Source organism: Scleropages formosus, chromosome 17, assembly GCF_900964775.1.
Source record: "Scleropages formosus chromosome 17, fSclFor1.1, whole genome shotgun sequence".
NCBI classification, from domain to species: domain Eukaryota; kingdom Metazoa; phylum Chordata; class Actinopteri; order Osteoglossiformes; family Osteoglossidae; genus Scleropages; species Scleropages formosus.
Window position 1 is genome coordinate 20,192,373 of NC_041822.1, and position 15,632 is coordinate 20,208,004.

The 15,632-nt window shown below is 45.9% G+C and overlaps 1 protein-coding gene across 1 annotated transcript in view; it reads left to right on the plus strand.

The window, feature by feature from the left end:
- LOC108938093 (niban-like protein 1) overlaps window positions 1-15,632 on the plus strand; it is a 37,385-nt gene that overhangs the window by 820 nt on the left and 20,933 nt on the right. The window contains exons 2-3 of the mRNA XM_018758409.2: window positions 267-378; window positions 14,215-14,345. Of these exons, the coding sequence (XP_018613925.2) occupies window positions 324-378; window positions 14,215-14,345 (186 nt within the window). The 5' untranslated portion in view covers window positions 267-323. The remainder of the gene's footprint in view (window positions 1-266; window positions 379-14,214; window positions 14,346-15,632) is intronic.

The window sequence follows — 15,632 nt, forward strand, 5'->3', positions numbered from 1 at the left end:
TTTTTCCTGAAAGAAGAAGAAGAAGGAGGAGAAAAGAAAAAGGAAAAACTAACTCTACCTGATCCGATCCTTTTTTTCTTATTAAAAAAAAAAAGCCTTAATTACATTTTTGGAGAGGAAAAAAAAAAACCTCGATCGAAAAGCCCGTCCGACGCGCGACTTAGTTACTGTGGCGCTCAGGATCGCGCACAAGAAGAAGAACTTCGTTCACCTTCGTTTTCCTTCACCGCGTATATTTATTTATTTTTTTTGTTTTTTATTCCAAGTCGCGTTTGTTGGATTCCGGGACCCAAAAGGATCGTCCTCAGCTGCTCGTTTTCACCATGGGGAACGTGGTTTCTTCGCACCTGGATGAAGGGAAGCGGGAGATGATCACAGGTGAGTCGCTCCTTCCAGGTCGGAGACTTTCCTTCCCAGGTGGACCTTCCACCTTCCTCACAAACTCATACAGAAGATCCCAACACTTGTCCCATCTCCCTGCGAGACCCCGTTCTTTGCTAGACCCAACATCTCCAGAAGAAGCCAGTCTGGTGTGATGGGCTCCCTTCAGTGCTCAGTATAGGGACCCTTAAGTCCTTCCCCCATGTCGAATATTTAACCTTCTGGACTGTGTTTGAGTCCCCTTGGGGTAGGAGACGTTGTGTTTTCTGTAAGTTGAGGTGACCATCTTTGCTCTACGTGGCACTCGTAATTTCTGGTTCTTCTGGTGGAAACCTCTACCTGCAAATTACACGTTTTCCCCCCAGTACCATAAGGTGCATGTCCTCCAGCCCTACTTTTCACCATCTGCACCTTCTTATTTGCCTCACGTACCCGTGATTGTTGTTTTGTTTAACTGGGGAGTAAATTCAGAGGGCCACATGGTTCTCAGTGCTTCTTCCAGGATGTACGCCCATTTTATCTGGTGCCAAAAATGAAAATTGTAAGTTATGAAGTAGCGGGAGGTGTTGGCTCTGGTCTTCTCCCCGCCAAGTGCACAGTGCTGGGAAGGAGTGAAAACAGCCAAAACATTGCTGATGAGAAGTGGTGGTTCTTCACAGGTGGTTATGAAGGTCTGTGGAGGTGTATTTGTGGCAGGGTTGGTGGGCGTGAGGTGGTGGGGGACTGGTGAACATACGGGTCTGCTTGTGAGGACATGTTCGAGGGGCTTTGTCGGTGGAGGCGGAGGAACTGCTGGGACACGAGAGAGGGGCGTGGAGGGGCACCGTGGAAGGACTGGTCCAGACTGGTCCTGGCCATTAGAATGAAGTGTCCACCAGTTTTGAGAGACCACACAGAGCTCCTGTTCCTGAGACAGTGGTCCACACCAGAAGCTCCCTTCACAAGTATATGTTTCGCTCAGGTGTCTGACTTGCTTCCACTTGAAAAGTTAACATTTGACCTCCATCGTAATTCATTATGACTCCTGGAAGACCTGGTCATCCTTTTAGAGTTTAGATAGTGCTGCATGACCTCCCCTGCTACACGTTGTCACCTTTTGCCCTCGTTCTCCATTTACTTGAATGTACTTGTATTTGCATTCCCTCGACGTGTTGATTCTGTCTTTTGTTTTATTAACCTTTTTGTTTTATTTATTTATGAAAAAGAGAGATGTTGGTTAGGATGAAGTCTGAGGTCTTGAAGACTCTAGAAGGGAGTCGTCCTTATCCTTAAGAAATGCATGCTGTGACAGTGTATCACTGAACTGACGCCAGAGCTTAGTGTAAGATTTTTTTTTTCTGTTCCTTTTTATGACTCCTATAAATAGCCGCCCAACTTCCTTCAAAAAATGGAATTAATTTCCATCCCTCAAAAGCCGAGCAAGACATTGCCTCTGATCCCTTGTTAATGGTGTGCTTTAAGTTGTAGCGGCGGTGAGTTTTGCTGTGGCTGCAGTGGTGGGGGTCTTGTTTCCAGGATGTTAACTTTTTTTCTTTATGATCATATTTCTACAGTAAAGTGTAACCGTGCGCCTTATTTGGGAGGAACCACAAGCGGACCACTTCCCAATCGGCCCGAGCTCTACATGATCTCACTTCCTTTGTCACTCATCGCTGCACCGTTGAGATGTCACGTGTGTAACGCGATGTGTCGCTTGCTTTATTAACCCGAGCACAGTGTGTAAAAATTAATCGTTAAAAAAAAAAAAATCCAGCTTTCTTTGCATTAGGCTTTTTTTTTTTTTTAAAGTGGTATGCCTTGTCAATAACTGCTTGTTTTGTACAGGGTCACAGTGACCTAGAGTCTATCCTGGAAACATACGGTGCGAGACTCTGATTTCACTCGAACCCAGATTGAAACACACATCCAAAGCTACGCCAGTCCGTACTGTCTGGTGATTAATGTACGGTAAAATGTATAGTAGGTCAGTGGTTCTCAGCTGCTGCTCCAAGCTTTAGTCTCGGTGTAAGATGTCAGTGTGACCACAACGACATTCCCACAGGTCACATTCCAGCAGAAATCACATCGCATCGCACTGACCTTGGGGCCACCTGGGGGTCCTTGCACCCCCGGCTGACCGTCAAGAACTTGTTTGCAACACAGGTACAGCAAGTCCAGCGGTGCTGTGGGGGGGCCAGGCCCCATGGGTCAGTCTCCGGCATACCCAACATTCCCCCTGCTCCCGCCGGCCAGCTCGGTGGAGTGCTTTAACCTTGGAATGCCAGGAATGCTGTGAGAGACGTGTGTCCGCTCCGTCTCTGTGAAACCAGACGCCATGACTGCTCACAGGAGCTCCAGAAAGGGCTTTTGGGGAAGGGGGGGGGGGGGTCCAGGCACGTGCTTTTCCAGCTGGAACCAGCCATGGGTTTCTACCATTTCCTCTGGCTGGAAGTCTGTACATTCACCATTTTTTTTTGCAGGTTGCCAGATGCCCATCTTTATGGCTTCCTGCAACCATGTCTATTTCAAAGATCTCCTCTGGAGTCTGGCTTTAAAGAAGTTCCTCCAGTTGCATGTGCAGGAACCACTTTTTTTCTGGCACCCAAGTGTGCGGATCTTGTTGCTCATTCCTGGCACCCATCTCAAACATGTGAACTTATCGCTATGGGGAAAAGTGAGCCGTGCCGAGCTGGGCCGTCACGGTTTTGGTTGGTAGTTCAGTTGCCTTTCCCTCCTCTGCCTCTTTCCTGTTGAATGGAGCTCCCTTAGGTTAATCTACGGGCCACAGCGTGGGATTCCCTGGTCTTGGCTGCTGTCCAAGGCTGCTCGTCCTACGTCGCGACTTCCTGGAAGCCTCTGGAATGAGCTGATGTGAGAATGGAATGGAGAGTGCCATCGGATCCTGCTTTGGGTTCTGCTTATTGTCTTGCGCATGCCTATCGTGGAACATATATTGAAGAGAGAATACAGTCTAATGACTTTATGGTGGACTATGTTCAGAGAAGGGCATTGTTTTGTTGGTTATGCCCTTAATCGGTGTCTTAAATCCTCAGGAATACACGGGAGGGAAAGGGAACGCACAATGGAAAACGTAAACACTCGCGCATACACACACCACACAAGTTATCTACAAGAGGGTTTGGAAGCAGTGTTTTCTCACTGCCGGGGTGGTCTCAGGTCCTGGAGTTGGAGACTGGAGTGCAGGAAATTCCATTCTGCAGTGTTTGCCCTGAAGCGGAGACTGGGGTCTTTTCGGGCCAAGTGGAGGGGCAAGGCGGGGCACTTGAAAGAGTGGGTCTGTGTGGCAGATATGTGGGTTGGTTCCCTCATTGTGAAACGCCCAATGTTCTCCAGCACCCTCCCTGTGTGAGATCCCTGGTGGCAAGATCTCCACCCCAACACAACTTTTAGCCCTCAAGGCTCCCTTATTAAACCTAAGATGTCATCATTGAGACTCATGTGTCCATATTCATTGTGACCCCGAGAGTCTAGTTGCTCAGTTTTTTATAGACTCCTTTTCTTGACTGAAGTCTCAAGGTTATTTAGAAGGTTCACCTCATCCTAATTCAGTTGCAGTTGCTGGGTTTGGTGCTTTTTTTTTTTTTATCACCTTGAGCTGCTCCCTATGAAGTTATTTGTACTATATTAAGCAATAATTGTTATCCTTTATTAGAGGTTTCCAAAGTCACTAGACTGTAAACTGATGTGCTGATTTGTCGTGTCGGTGGAAATCACTAGATGCTTCTCTTTGATATTCTGCGCTGGCTCAATTTCAGCTCTTTACACCGTATGACTCCCAGCTGTTGGAAATGAATAACACGCCCGATAACGTTCATCTGTCTCGTTGACTGTCAACGGGTGCGTCAAGATCGCGTCTTGGTTCTAAAAACAGGATCATGGTGCATTAAGGCTCAAGTAAGCTTCTTGACCAGGTGTTCCTTTTTTGGTGAGAGTTGTTCTTCACAACATTTACAAGCAACATCAGAGGCAGACTGATCACGTCCCTGGGTTTTGTTCTGATGACGCAGCAGATCACGGGAGGCGAATAGCTGCCTTTTGACAGCCAAACTGTTTGGTTTCCTGGGAGTACATTTCCCGCAGATTTAAGTTTGGATTAGAGGGGTGGCACCCGCCTTTGGCACCAGACCACATTCGCCTTATGATCTGCTCAGTCAGGAGACACTGCCTCCACCGGGCCTTGTGTGGCGTGGAGTATTTTTGTTAGCAAAGTCTGGAAAATCTTTGGTCTCAACCCCTCCTAAGAGAAACATTTGGGGATTTTCATCCACCCTGTAGAGTCCCAGACCTTGTATGTTGAGGTTATTGAGCTGGACATTTTCATGGTTCAAATCCAGGCCCATTGGGATTATTTCTTGAGCACAAACCATCTCTAAGGAGCATAAGATGTGCAGAAAGTAGGTTTTATCTTCTAAGTCCATGTCCATCTCAACATGTGACTTTTAATACAACCTATTAAAAAGGCATTAGCCAGTCAGGTACCAGTTAAACCTGTGCTGAGGTGCTTTCCAAGAGTCCATCCATGTTGTTTTCTATTAATTATTCCGTTATTTAATTTCTTATTCACTGAGCTGCACCTCCTATGTGACTTACTTACACTGTTAAGCTACTTACTATGATTCACCCATTTATATATTTGAGGAATTTTTACTGGAGTAATTCAAGGAAGGGGGGCATGGTGGCGCAGTGGATTTGACCGGGTCCTGCCTTCTGGTGGGTCTGGGGTTCAAGTCCCGTTTGAGGTGCCTTGCGATGGACTGACGTCCCGTCCTGGGTGCGTCCCCTCCCCCTCCAGCCTTCCGCCCTGTGTTGCCAGGTTAGGCTCCGGCTCACCGCAACCCCGCTTGGGAAAAGCGGTTTCAGCAAGTGTGTGTGTGTGTGTGTGTGTGTGTGTGTGTGTGTGTGTGTGTAAAAGTCAAGGAGAGTACCTTGCTCGAGTACAACGGAAGGATTAGGATTTAAACCCAGGTACTACAAGTGCAAGGCATTAACTCTAAGCAGTACACTGCGTGCCACCCCTGTATATATTTTCCGCTATTTAATTTGTTGAATGAGATATATTGAGATATATGGAATTTGTTTTAATCGAGGAGAAAGGAGGGGGCGAAAAAGTGCAATAAAATGAACATGACACAAGCCATGTGATACAGTTCCAGAAGTTTGTCTAGAGTTTTATGAGAGAAACCTCTGTACAGGATGAGCGTCAAAGCCCAGATTGTAATTTTTTTTTATTGCTTCTGTCTTATTTTTAGTATTGTCCGCTGTTAATAACTGCTCTAACCAGTCACCTTGCAACTGAAGGACCAAGGTTCGAAACTCTGCTCCTACAGAGTATTTAAGCTCAATTGGTCCAATAAAAACTACTCAACTGAGTAAATGGTAAATCAGTGTAAGTAGCTTAGTAAACAAACCACATTGCAAATCTCTTCTGGACAAAGATGTTAGAAAAATAATGCTTAATAACTGTCTGATGACATGATAATAATAATTAAAAAATAATGGTGTTCTAGTGAGTGTTTAGATTTTTTTTCTTCTTACATTACTGCATTACTGATTTGCCTCAGACAGGTAGTGCCACCTCATATGCATCCTCTTCCTCATTGCCTTCATCTTCTTTAAGAACGCAGTCGTCATCGTGATAAATAGCTGTTGCGAGAAATCATTTCTACATTAAACGATTATGTGACAGGGGATGTGTGCCCCCCCCCCCCCCCCACCCCCCCGCTCCAGTGGGTGTGCAGCCGTTCAGCAGGGACCTTAGTCATTTCCAGAGCCACCGAGGGGTCGTGTTCCCCATCGCAGAGTGTGTGCAGTCAGCAGCTCCGAGGCGCCCGCAGCAATTAGGGCAGGAAGCGATGACGGCAGAACTGAAAGCAGGCAAACAAACAGCGTCAAAACAAGGCGCGCATCAGTTAGCGGCAGGGTGACGGAGCTGATAATCGCACACACGCTTAATTACGTAAACACACACTAATCACGTTCTACCTCATGAGCTGGCAATTTTGTGGCTGCATCAAAAACTGCCTTCTGAGTAAATTCATCTGCACTCCCCTTGGAACGCCGTGGTGCTGTATTGTGCATTATGATAAGGGACAATTATAGGATGTCGCCCGACTAGGAGGCACTATGCTGCTTTTCTGACCTTCAGTGGTGTTGAGTTGTGAAGATGTTATGTTATTTTTGAGCTCATCTAAACTTGTGCTGGGGGGGCGCAGAGGCACAGCGGCACAACAGATCCTAATGTGTGGTGGGTCTGGGGTTCGAGTCCTGCTTGGGGTGCCTTGTGACAGACTGGCGTCCCGTCCTGGGTGTGCCCCCCCCCCCCCAGTCCTGCTCCCTGTGTTGCTAGGTTAGGCTTTGGTTAGCAGCGTCCCTGCTCCGGACAGGCGGTTGTAGGTAGGTGTGTGTGTGTGTGTGTGTGTGTGTGTGTGTGTGTGTGAGAACTTGTGCCTGATCTATTCTTAACCACAACATGTGAGTGAGGAAATAAAAGATTTTTGTTGCCCAATGAATTGAACTCTTACCCTGGTGGTATCCCTTTTACTCCAAGACATTTCCCCCAGACAGATGATCTCTATGTTCCTCGAACCCAAGCGGCATCCCATTCCCTTGGCAATCGGCGTCAGATTGGGTTCGGTCGGAGTCCCGGGTCTTAACCCAAGTGCAGCACCGTTTGTTCTTCCAGCACCCGGCCATTTCTCGTAATTGTTACCGAGTTATGTTAGTGGGGTTTGTTTCAGTTCAGCAGAGCTTTTGTCACTGCTAATAAGCGTGGACGGCCTTGAAGACTGCCCGCTCCGCCGTGTTTGAGCCGCACATCGCCCGGGTCCTGTCCGTTGACTCGAGCGTCCCGACCAAGCGCGCTCTCGGCGCCTCGCACCCCGGCCTTTCGGCTTCTCGCGCTCCGTTCTCCGTCTCTTACCCCGGGAGAGGAGCGCTCGGACCTCGCGGTGTGCGCCCTGTTTTCTTTCTTCTCTCTCCCTCTTGCTCAGGATTGCAGCGTTTTGTCCAGACATGTTTTAAAGATGAGCTGCAGCTCCTCAAAGTTACTGCCTTGCGCTCGAGCCCAAGTGGATAAGGAACCTTTTAAGCCTCTCAGGAGAACTTAATTCTTTTTATTCTTTAGTTAACGACATCACTAATGGTATTTCTTGATGTCTGTCTATCTTTTAAAAGCTAATTTAAATGTAAAATAAAAGTAAAAACACGGTAAGAAAAATTCAATATTTACAATTTAATTGTAAGAGAATTTAACAATGAATTTTTGCATCAACTTATGATGTTCAACTGATCTTATATTGTCCTCAGTGTCATATTTATGTTTTATTCATTTAACTGGCACCTTTCTCTAAAGCCACTTACAATGTTTCTGCTAGTTTATATAGCTGGAACAATTATTAACAGAACAACTTCAAAATGTCGCATGCGACACAATCAATATATATGGAGAAAGAGATACAGTGGTCATTCTGCACCACTATATATATTTCTCAATATACATTTTGTGGTTAGTTTGTCATCTTTAGATAAAAATAAATTAAATTATTGCAAGCATTCATTATTTTTTTTTTTTTTGCTGCAAGGTTGTTGTTTTAGACACGGTCCTTAAAATCAATATAGAACCTAGAAGACAAGAGCATCTTTTTTTTTTTTTTCCTTTTTTCTTTCTTAGTAGGTCATAATGTGAGAGTACAGCTGTACCTTTTGTTAAACTTCTTTTCTCAGTAATTGCTCACATGTTACCTACCCCCTCCATGCTACCAGCGATTGGCAGGAGCTGCTTTACCACACCTGCTGGGTTACTGATCCCTCGTTTTGAGGTGTGTTCTCCATCTCCCCCTCTCTCCATATTATCCTTTCTGCTTGGATTTCTCCCCCCCTTCCAAAAGCTTTGACCGGTTGCTCAGGTGTCTTACTTTCTCGCCAAGCTGGCTTATCTAATTCTGTGGCGCTAATGCCTTAACCACTCCCGATGACTAAGAGAAGAAGTAGCATGGTACAACCCCTGCCCCCCCCGCCCCCCATTTCTCTGGCATCTTGCCCAGGGCCACACCAATGGGGTGACCGTTCATGGTCGGCGGCACAAGAGTAAACTCGCCCTTTCCCCGAAGCGTCCTTCTGTAACACTTTGTCTCTCGTCACCATAAACCTCACACACATTCAGTGCCTGTAGGATTTGTTCAGCATCACTTCCCCCATGTTTTTTTTTTTTTTTTCTGGCATCATTGTCATCACTGGTCCATTATAGTTTATTCACAGACTGCAGCTGAAATAACTTCTGCAGGGGAACAGACTTCTTTTAGTAATATATAAATAAAACCATAACTACTGGCAGTTCCTTCTGTTTGGGGTCTTTCAGCCCTACACTAATCAAGTACCACATTTTTCATATAACGTACTATTCTGTTGTTTACGTATTGCAGCTTTGGGGAAAAAAACCACCAAATTGCATCAGCGATGTGGTAAAAATTCAGATAACAGCAGGCAGTATCCTCATTTATCCACTTTAACATAATTCTTCTGTTAATGAGACACTTTGTATGTCCTATTGGAGCTTTTACCATTGAGCAGTATTGTCTGTCAGGATTCAGAGGCACAAATATGCTCTTTAAAGAGGAGCTTTTAAGCTACAGTTGAACCACAGGACACCCATTCCTCTGTTGGAAAACTATGGTCAGGAAGAAGGTACCTGTGGAACATCAGGGCCATTGGGACCACTGTGCACTAACTGAGTCCTGCTTGAGTTGGTCTGCTTGGTGTTTACCAGCCCATGGACATTCTTGTGATATTACAGATCTTTTTAAGGCAAAACCAGGGCCTTGGATTTTTTTTAAACTTTTTTTTGGCTCTGGCTGCCAGCCAGAAGGAGGAGGTAGAAAGAGGGTAGATGTAAATGTTGCAAAAGTCAAAACCAGGCAAGCGGCTGATTTTTGGATGTTCTTGATTCTTCTGACTGCCCAGGCAGTAATCCTGGTCCTCAGGTACATACAGATATGACTAGGGTTTTGACCAGATATCTGAGCTTATTAGGACTTCATAATATGAATATTTGCCTGCATTATTGGGAAATGAACAAAGAGACTGTTACAGTTTAGGAAAGTTACTTTTTTGTTCGGAAAAGCACCCCTTGATGGAAGAAAAGCGAAGCTGCCGTGGCTCATTCTTATGAGCTAAGTCTTGGAGGGTTTGTGGTTTATGTTTTGGAGAATTACCCAGGTAAAGACGTCTGCCAGAAATGATGAAATGAGAGAGGAGAGACGTGAATCAGAAGAGTGAAAGGAAGGAATGAAATGCAATAGTACAAAGCGACGTGATGATAGACCCTCTAACGTTAATTTGAAAAGGGGTGGTTTATGTACTAAGTAGAGCCTTGAAGTAGTACAGTGCGACCATGAAAGCCATTGTGTGAAGAAAAAGTACTTGCACACAATATTATAGGGTCATTGGGGAAATAACTCGAAGGAAAGAGGATTGGTAGTTTTGGAGCTCTGTGGTTTACAGGAGGTTATTCATCTATGAAACAGTAAGAATGGTCAGAAATTAGTTGAGTTTGTAATAGAGTAAATATTAGTTCCAAAGGCGAGGGTGAAGCAGCATAATGGTCCAAGTCAAAAGAACATTGATGTTGATATAATTCTTCTCAAGTAAGATAAATATTTACCTTTGGTGATACATTTTTCCAGACCAACGTATGCTTTTAGGGTTGCATTCTAAGCTTCTTATAGTTATTTACCACACAAATGACTGAGTCCTTTTTATTAGAACAGGGTAAGTACCTTGTTCAAGGTTCGACAGAAGGAGCGGTTGGAACCCAGAACAAGCATGGCTCTTAGGAGTTGAAAGTGACAGCTCTAACATGAGCTGAATTAGAAATATTTTAAAAATGAATGGTCTACAGCATTGTAGATCGGAAAAGTTGAGGTAGCTTTGATGAGATTTTGGGGGGAATGCTACGGAATAGAAAGCGAGCTTGGGCGGTGATGAATGAAGAAGGAGACCACAAAGTGGTTTTAGACATCAAGCAACAGTGGGATACACTACGAGTGCAAGAGACGGTACAAATGCTCCAGTTAGGCAGGTTGTTCGTAGGGGTGGCTGAGTAACGGAGATGTGTGTTAAGAAGGCATCGAGAGGTGGATCCCCTTGTCTTGATGGGCAGCGGTATCTCTCTGTAGACTTCTGTGGGAAAGGACTTGGGGAAAGTCAGGCTTAAGAAATTTTGATGACGAATTGGTGGGTAAAGTTGAAAGCAATGACTCATTCAGTGTCATGAAAGGCAGTAACACCACGGTTTTTGCTTGAGGAATGGGAGAAGTAAGAGGTGAACATGGGTAGGAATGCGATGGGAAGATCAAGTCTCAATCAGCAAGTATATATGATCACACTTACTGTATATCCAATAGTCTTCACTGACACTTCATCCACTTAACTTAACCGCGACCTAATCCATTTTTTCTTTTTTTTTTTTTTCCTCTTTTTTTTTGTCAAAGTTGGTGCTGTTGTCATGGAAAAACTCAAGCGCACACTGGGTGAAGCCATTGGTCTGAAGTGGGGTCACGGTGAGCTGGAGCATAACCCAGCAACACAGGACGTAAGGCTGGAGGGGGAAGGGACGCACCCAGGATGGGACGCCAGTCCGTCACAAGGAACCCCACACGGGATTCGAACCCCTGACCCACCAGAGAGCAAGAACCTGTCCAAACCTGCTGTGCCACCGCACCCCCCTAATACTCAAGAAGATCTTCCCAGACTTTGTGCGATGAATGTGTGTGACGTTGGCTTATTTCCAGGAAAGTGGGGTCATAAACGTTGTCAAGTATTCACATCTGCGTTCCCACGTGTGTTTTTCCAGAATACCAGCTCGTGTTTACTGTCGATCCAAAGAGGACTGTGTTTCAAGTGCAGCCCAGACACTGAGAAGCGTTGCCTTGACAAGAAAGGTGTGGTTAACCCCAAATAGACTCAACTACTGGCAAGTTCCAAGAAGTATGCTTGACCTGTAACGTCCTAGGGCTTTTAGTGCTAAAGTAACCCAAACTTGTCAGTTTCTATTGTTATCACCAGTGTACAGTGTAAGGAGAGATCAGCAGACTCAGCAGTGTTATGTTGTGTAATAGAAAGACCGTTCTTGTGACAGTTTGGCTCGGTTTGGGAATTGCGCTAACTTGTACGAGACGGACCTCCCATCTGGGGTGAAGCCTGTTAGATACGCCTGCACAGAAGAGCTCATTGTGAAGGGTTCAGATCTCATGATGTTGATGATGCAGGTTTATGCAGTGCTGTGTGTGAGAGGGGAGGGCAGAGGTGGGAGGGGATAGAGTCAGTACCCAGATCACACGGAGCCGAGTCAGTTGGTGATTCACTGTTGGGTCAGTGCCCGCCCTCTCTCTCCGCCTCGCTCGCTCGCTCGCTCTCTCTCCTGGACTCGATAAACTTCCCAAACCGGAGCCCTCAGTTTCTCACACTTCCAAATTTTACCGCCCTTTCTTTCTCCCTGGTGCTCCCCACCCCACTTTCCTATTTCTTGATGCCCCATAAGAATAAGACCCTTTATAAATAGCAACATCCCACGTTCTCCCTGTCTTGGCATCTGGTTCTCCATCGCGGCTTCCAGCTTTTGTTCTCGCAGCAGCTCTTGTGACTTTCGTTTTGCCCCCTCCAGGCAGCAGTTAATGGCTAGGTTTCACAAAGGCCTTTCTTTCTCCAGAAGTTTAAACTGACACTTTTGTGCTTTTTGCTCAGCGTGTTATCAGATGAACTGTGTGTGTGTGTGTGTGTGTGTGTGTGTGTGTGTGTGTGTGTGTGTGTGTGTGCGCGCGCGCGCGCGCTTTCGGGAGACTTGTTGCCGGAGCGCGGCGCGAGGCCCCTCCTTTCTCTGCCAGGATGTTTGTTTAAGATACTGTGAGTCACTATGTACACAGGGACACAGACACTGCCTTCACTGAGACTCGTCCTTCACTAATCGCTGCTCTTCCCACCATGCCGTTACGTTTTTAGGTTATAAACCCAGGGAATGAACTGCAAATAGGGTAGGGTGGTTTTTAATTTTTTTTCGAGCTGATGAACATGTATTCATTGAGCTGATGCTTTTCTCCAAAGCGACTTACACTTTTAAGGCACTTAGTTATTTACCCATTTATACAGCTGGGTAATTTCACCGGAGCAATTTAGGGTAAGTACCTTGCTCAAGGGTACTACAGCCGGAGCTGGGGATTGACCCTGCGACCTTTGGGTCCAAAAGCAGCAGCTCTAACCACTACACTACCAGCTGTCCCATGTTTGTTATTTAATATCAATAACAGCACATGTGATCAGTAAAGTTGCTGGGTGTTTTTCCACCTGGCTGTCTGAGGTCAGGGTCACGGCACGAGGGACAAGGGGTTATCGCTGCTCCTACCCCCCATTGGGTATTCGGGTGAACGCTTACACCTCCATCCCATCCTCCTTCGTTCTCAAGAAGTGACAGCCAAGAAGGTGAGCCTCATGGCTTTACCAAAGTAAGCAGTCGCATTTACATTTATTTATTTAGGAGACGCTTTTCTCCAAAGCGACTTCCGATGAACTCTGTGTAGTGTTACCTGCCCACTCTCTGTCAAAGCAGATTTGTTATTTACTTAGAATGAAAATACTGTAAACATTTCTCCCCTGCCAAAATTGCTCAAACATCTGTCACCGCCTGTGTATGTCGAAGTATTATGAGAAGGTGTAATTATGGTGACTATCACCTTAAGAAGCTGTAGTGTTTGGGCATATTAACATAATTGCGTAAGAGGCGATACTGAAATAGATTTTTTTTGTCCACGGTTAATTATAGATCACTGCCTTATAATAAACACCTTTTCATAAATACTTCAGATGTGTGGCTTCTGTGACGGGGAAAAATAATAATTCAGTGTGTTGGGTAATAGAAGCCTCCTGTACTGCGTTAACCTGCGGTTGCGTCGCAATTCCGCTGTGATGGTTACGTGCCAATAAAATAAATAGATTAATAAATAACGTGATTTCAGAGAGCAGAAAGGAGGTTCGAAAACTGAACCGAAATCCAAGTGCAAACTGAGGGTTAAGATGGGTACGGGTAAATTATTGTAAATTACTGTAATACCAGTATTAGTGCTGTGCCCTTTATGACAAATGTGTCAATGCAGATTTTCAATATATCATTTTATTTAGCTACTGTCAGGGCAGTTTCTGATTGGTTGCTGGGCCTAGGCAGGGAGTCTCGCCAAGGCAATTCCAGACTCCCCCCTCCACTGTGAGCCCTGGCCTTGCTGAGCAGGAGGGGAAGGGGGGCGTGTGATCACCATCTTCTTCCCAGTTTGGAAACCCCAGATGTTTGGAATTAGCGAGGGAGAGACGCTCCCCCGTCTCTTAATTCTTGGTCACCCCCGCCAAAACGAGCACTGCCTCCTCGGCCCCCCCCCCGCACCAGCAGACCATTCCTTACACGCTACATTTACTGCACCGCAGTCCAAATCAGGAGACGGGAGGGAAAACAAACAAACGAGCGGTTCCTGGACTCTCAGCCTTAACTACATGCCCTGGATTCCCATGATTCCCATGATTCCCTCTGGGACTCCTCTCTGTCTCGCGACGCTCCGTTCCGCGATGGCGATGGCTGTGTGTGACGGCTAATCCTGGTCTACGTGAACTTAGGATCTTCATTAATGGGCTAGTTGGGTCTCCATGGAAACGTATCTCATGACCTCCCAGTGCTGCTGCTCTGGTGTAGAAAGTTGCAGTGAAACTAGAGTGTGGGGGGGTGGCTGCTAAAGCGCACTCTTGCGGATGGTTGTTTGGTCTGCACAGCTGACCGGTCTCCTCCTCCTCTTCTCCCAGCACGGACAGGCCAGGTCATGGGGGAGTTCGGGCGGCTCTACGAACAGCAGTATCCCGTCGCCCTCTTCAACAGCGTCCGCTTCGAAATCGAGGGAAACATCAGTCCCCAGTCACAGCTCCTACACCGCAAGGTAAGGGTCGCGACCCACTCTCATCCTACCATCTTCACCTCTGCCCATTCCCTCCCTTTGCAACGCACTGGGGCAGAAGGGTGACAGAGTGGTGTGTAAGGGCGTGCGCTTGTAACCAGAAGGTTACTGGTTCATATCCTCAGAGCAATCCTGCTCTTGTACCCTACAGAAAAGTAATTCTCTCTTTTTGCTCCAATAAAGAAATAAAGGTGGCGGAGCGGTGGCACAGAGAGTAGCGGCGGTGCCTCACGGCCGCTGAGCTGTGGCTTCGGGTCTGGGTTCGAAACCAGAGTTTGCACGTTCTCACCATGCTCGTGGGTTTCCTCCCACAGCTCAAAGATGCAAGCGCAAGAAGGCAACAATCTCATACTTTCTGTAGCATCCCTACCCACCAATATCATGAAAACCATGCGAACTTGTCAGCTTGGGTTCAGTGGAGCGTTCAAAGATATATAAGAACACCTCCTAAAAATATTATAGTCTATAAATATGTCCAACATTGTAGGCGTACCAGAAAAGTGAACAATGCTGTGGAAAAACTGGATTCTTGACCAGCATGTTCTGAGGTCAAATCCCAGAATGAACTCTGCTTTTTAAATGGGTGAAATGTTGGCCTTAGCAGCAACTAGCGAATGTGATGACTGGCCAGTTGTCTAAATACTCTTCGTTGCCACGGTTTGGAGATACAAAGAAAGAACTGTCTCTCTTCATTATGAACTCTTTGCTGTTGGTGGCCCATAAAGCATGTAAATTTTTTATTGGAGGGGGGGGGAACACGTGCACACGAGGGTTTTTAGGGAGAGTGCAATAAATACCAAATGAGTGCCTTTATCTTATCTGTTTCTTTGTTAGTGGATGTTGTAAATGCCTTCATTAGAAACAGTCCAAATACCTTTTTTTTTTTTTTTTTTTTTTACTGTGTATGTTTATTTATTTCATTAATTTATGTAATACTTTTCTCTACTTAGAACTTGCTGTTACTTAGAGATTTACCAGTTTATACAGCTGAGTCATTTTTACCAGAGTAATTGAGGATAAGTACCTGGTTCAAGGGTACAGCAGGGGCTGGGATTTAAACCCTAATCCTTCTCTTGCCAGACAGTGGCTCTAAGCACTACACCACCTGCTGCCCGGTGAGTGTATTACATATTACAGTGAAAAAGAGCAGAGAGGGCATCCTTTTCCAGCAGTAGATCCTTACACTATGGTTGGGTTATAGGTTCAAATCCCAGGAGGAGAGCTACTGTTATTCATTAGACTACAGAGGTCTAGAGATTATCCACCACC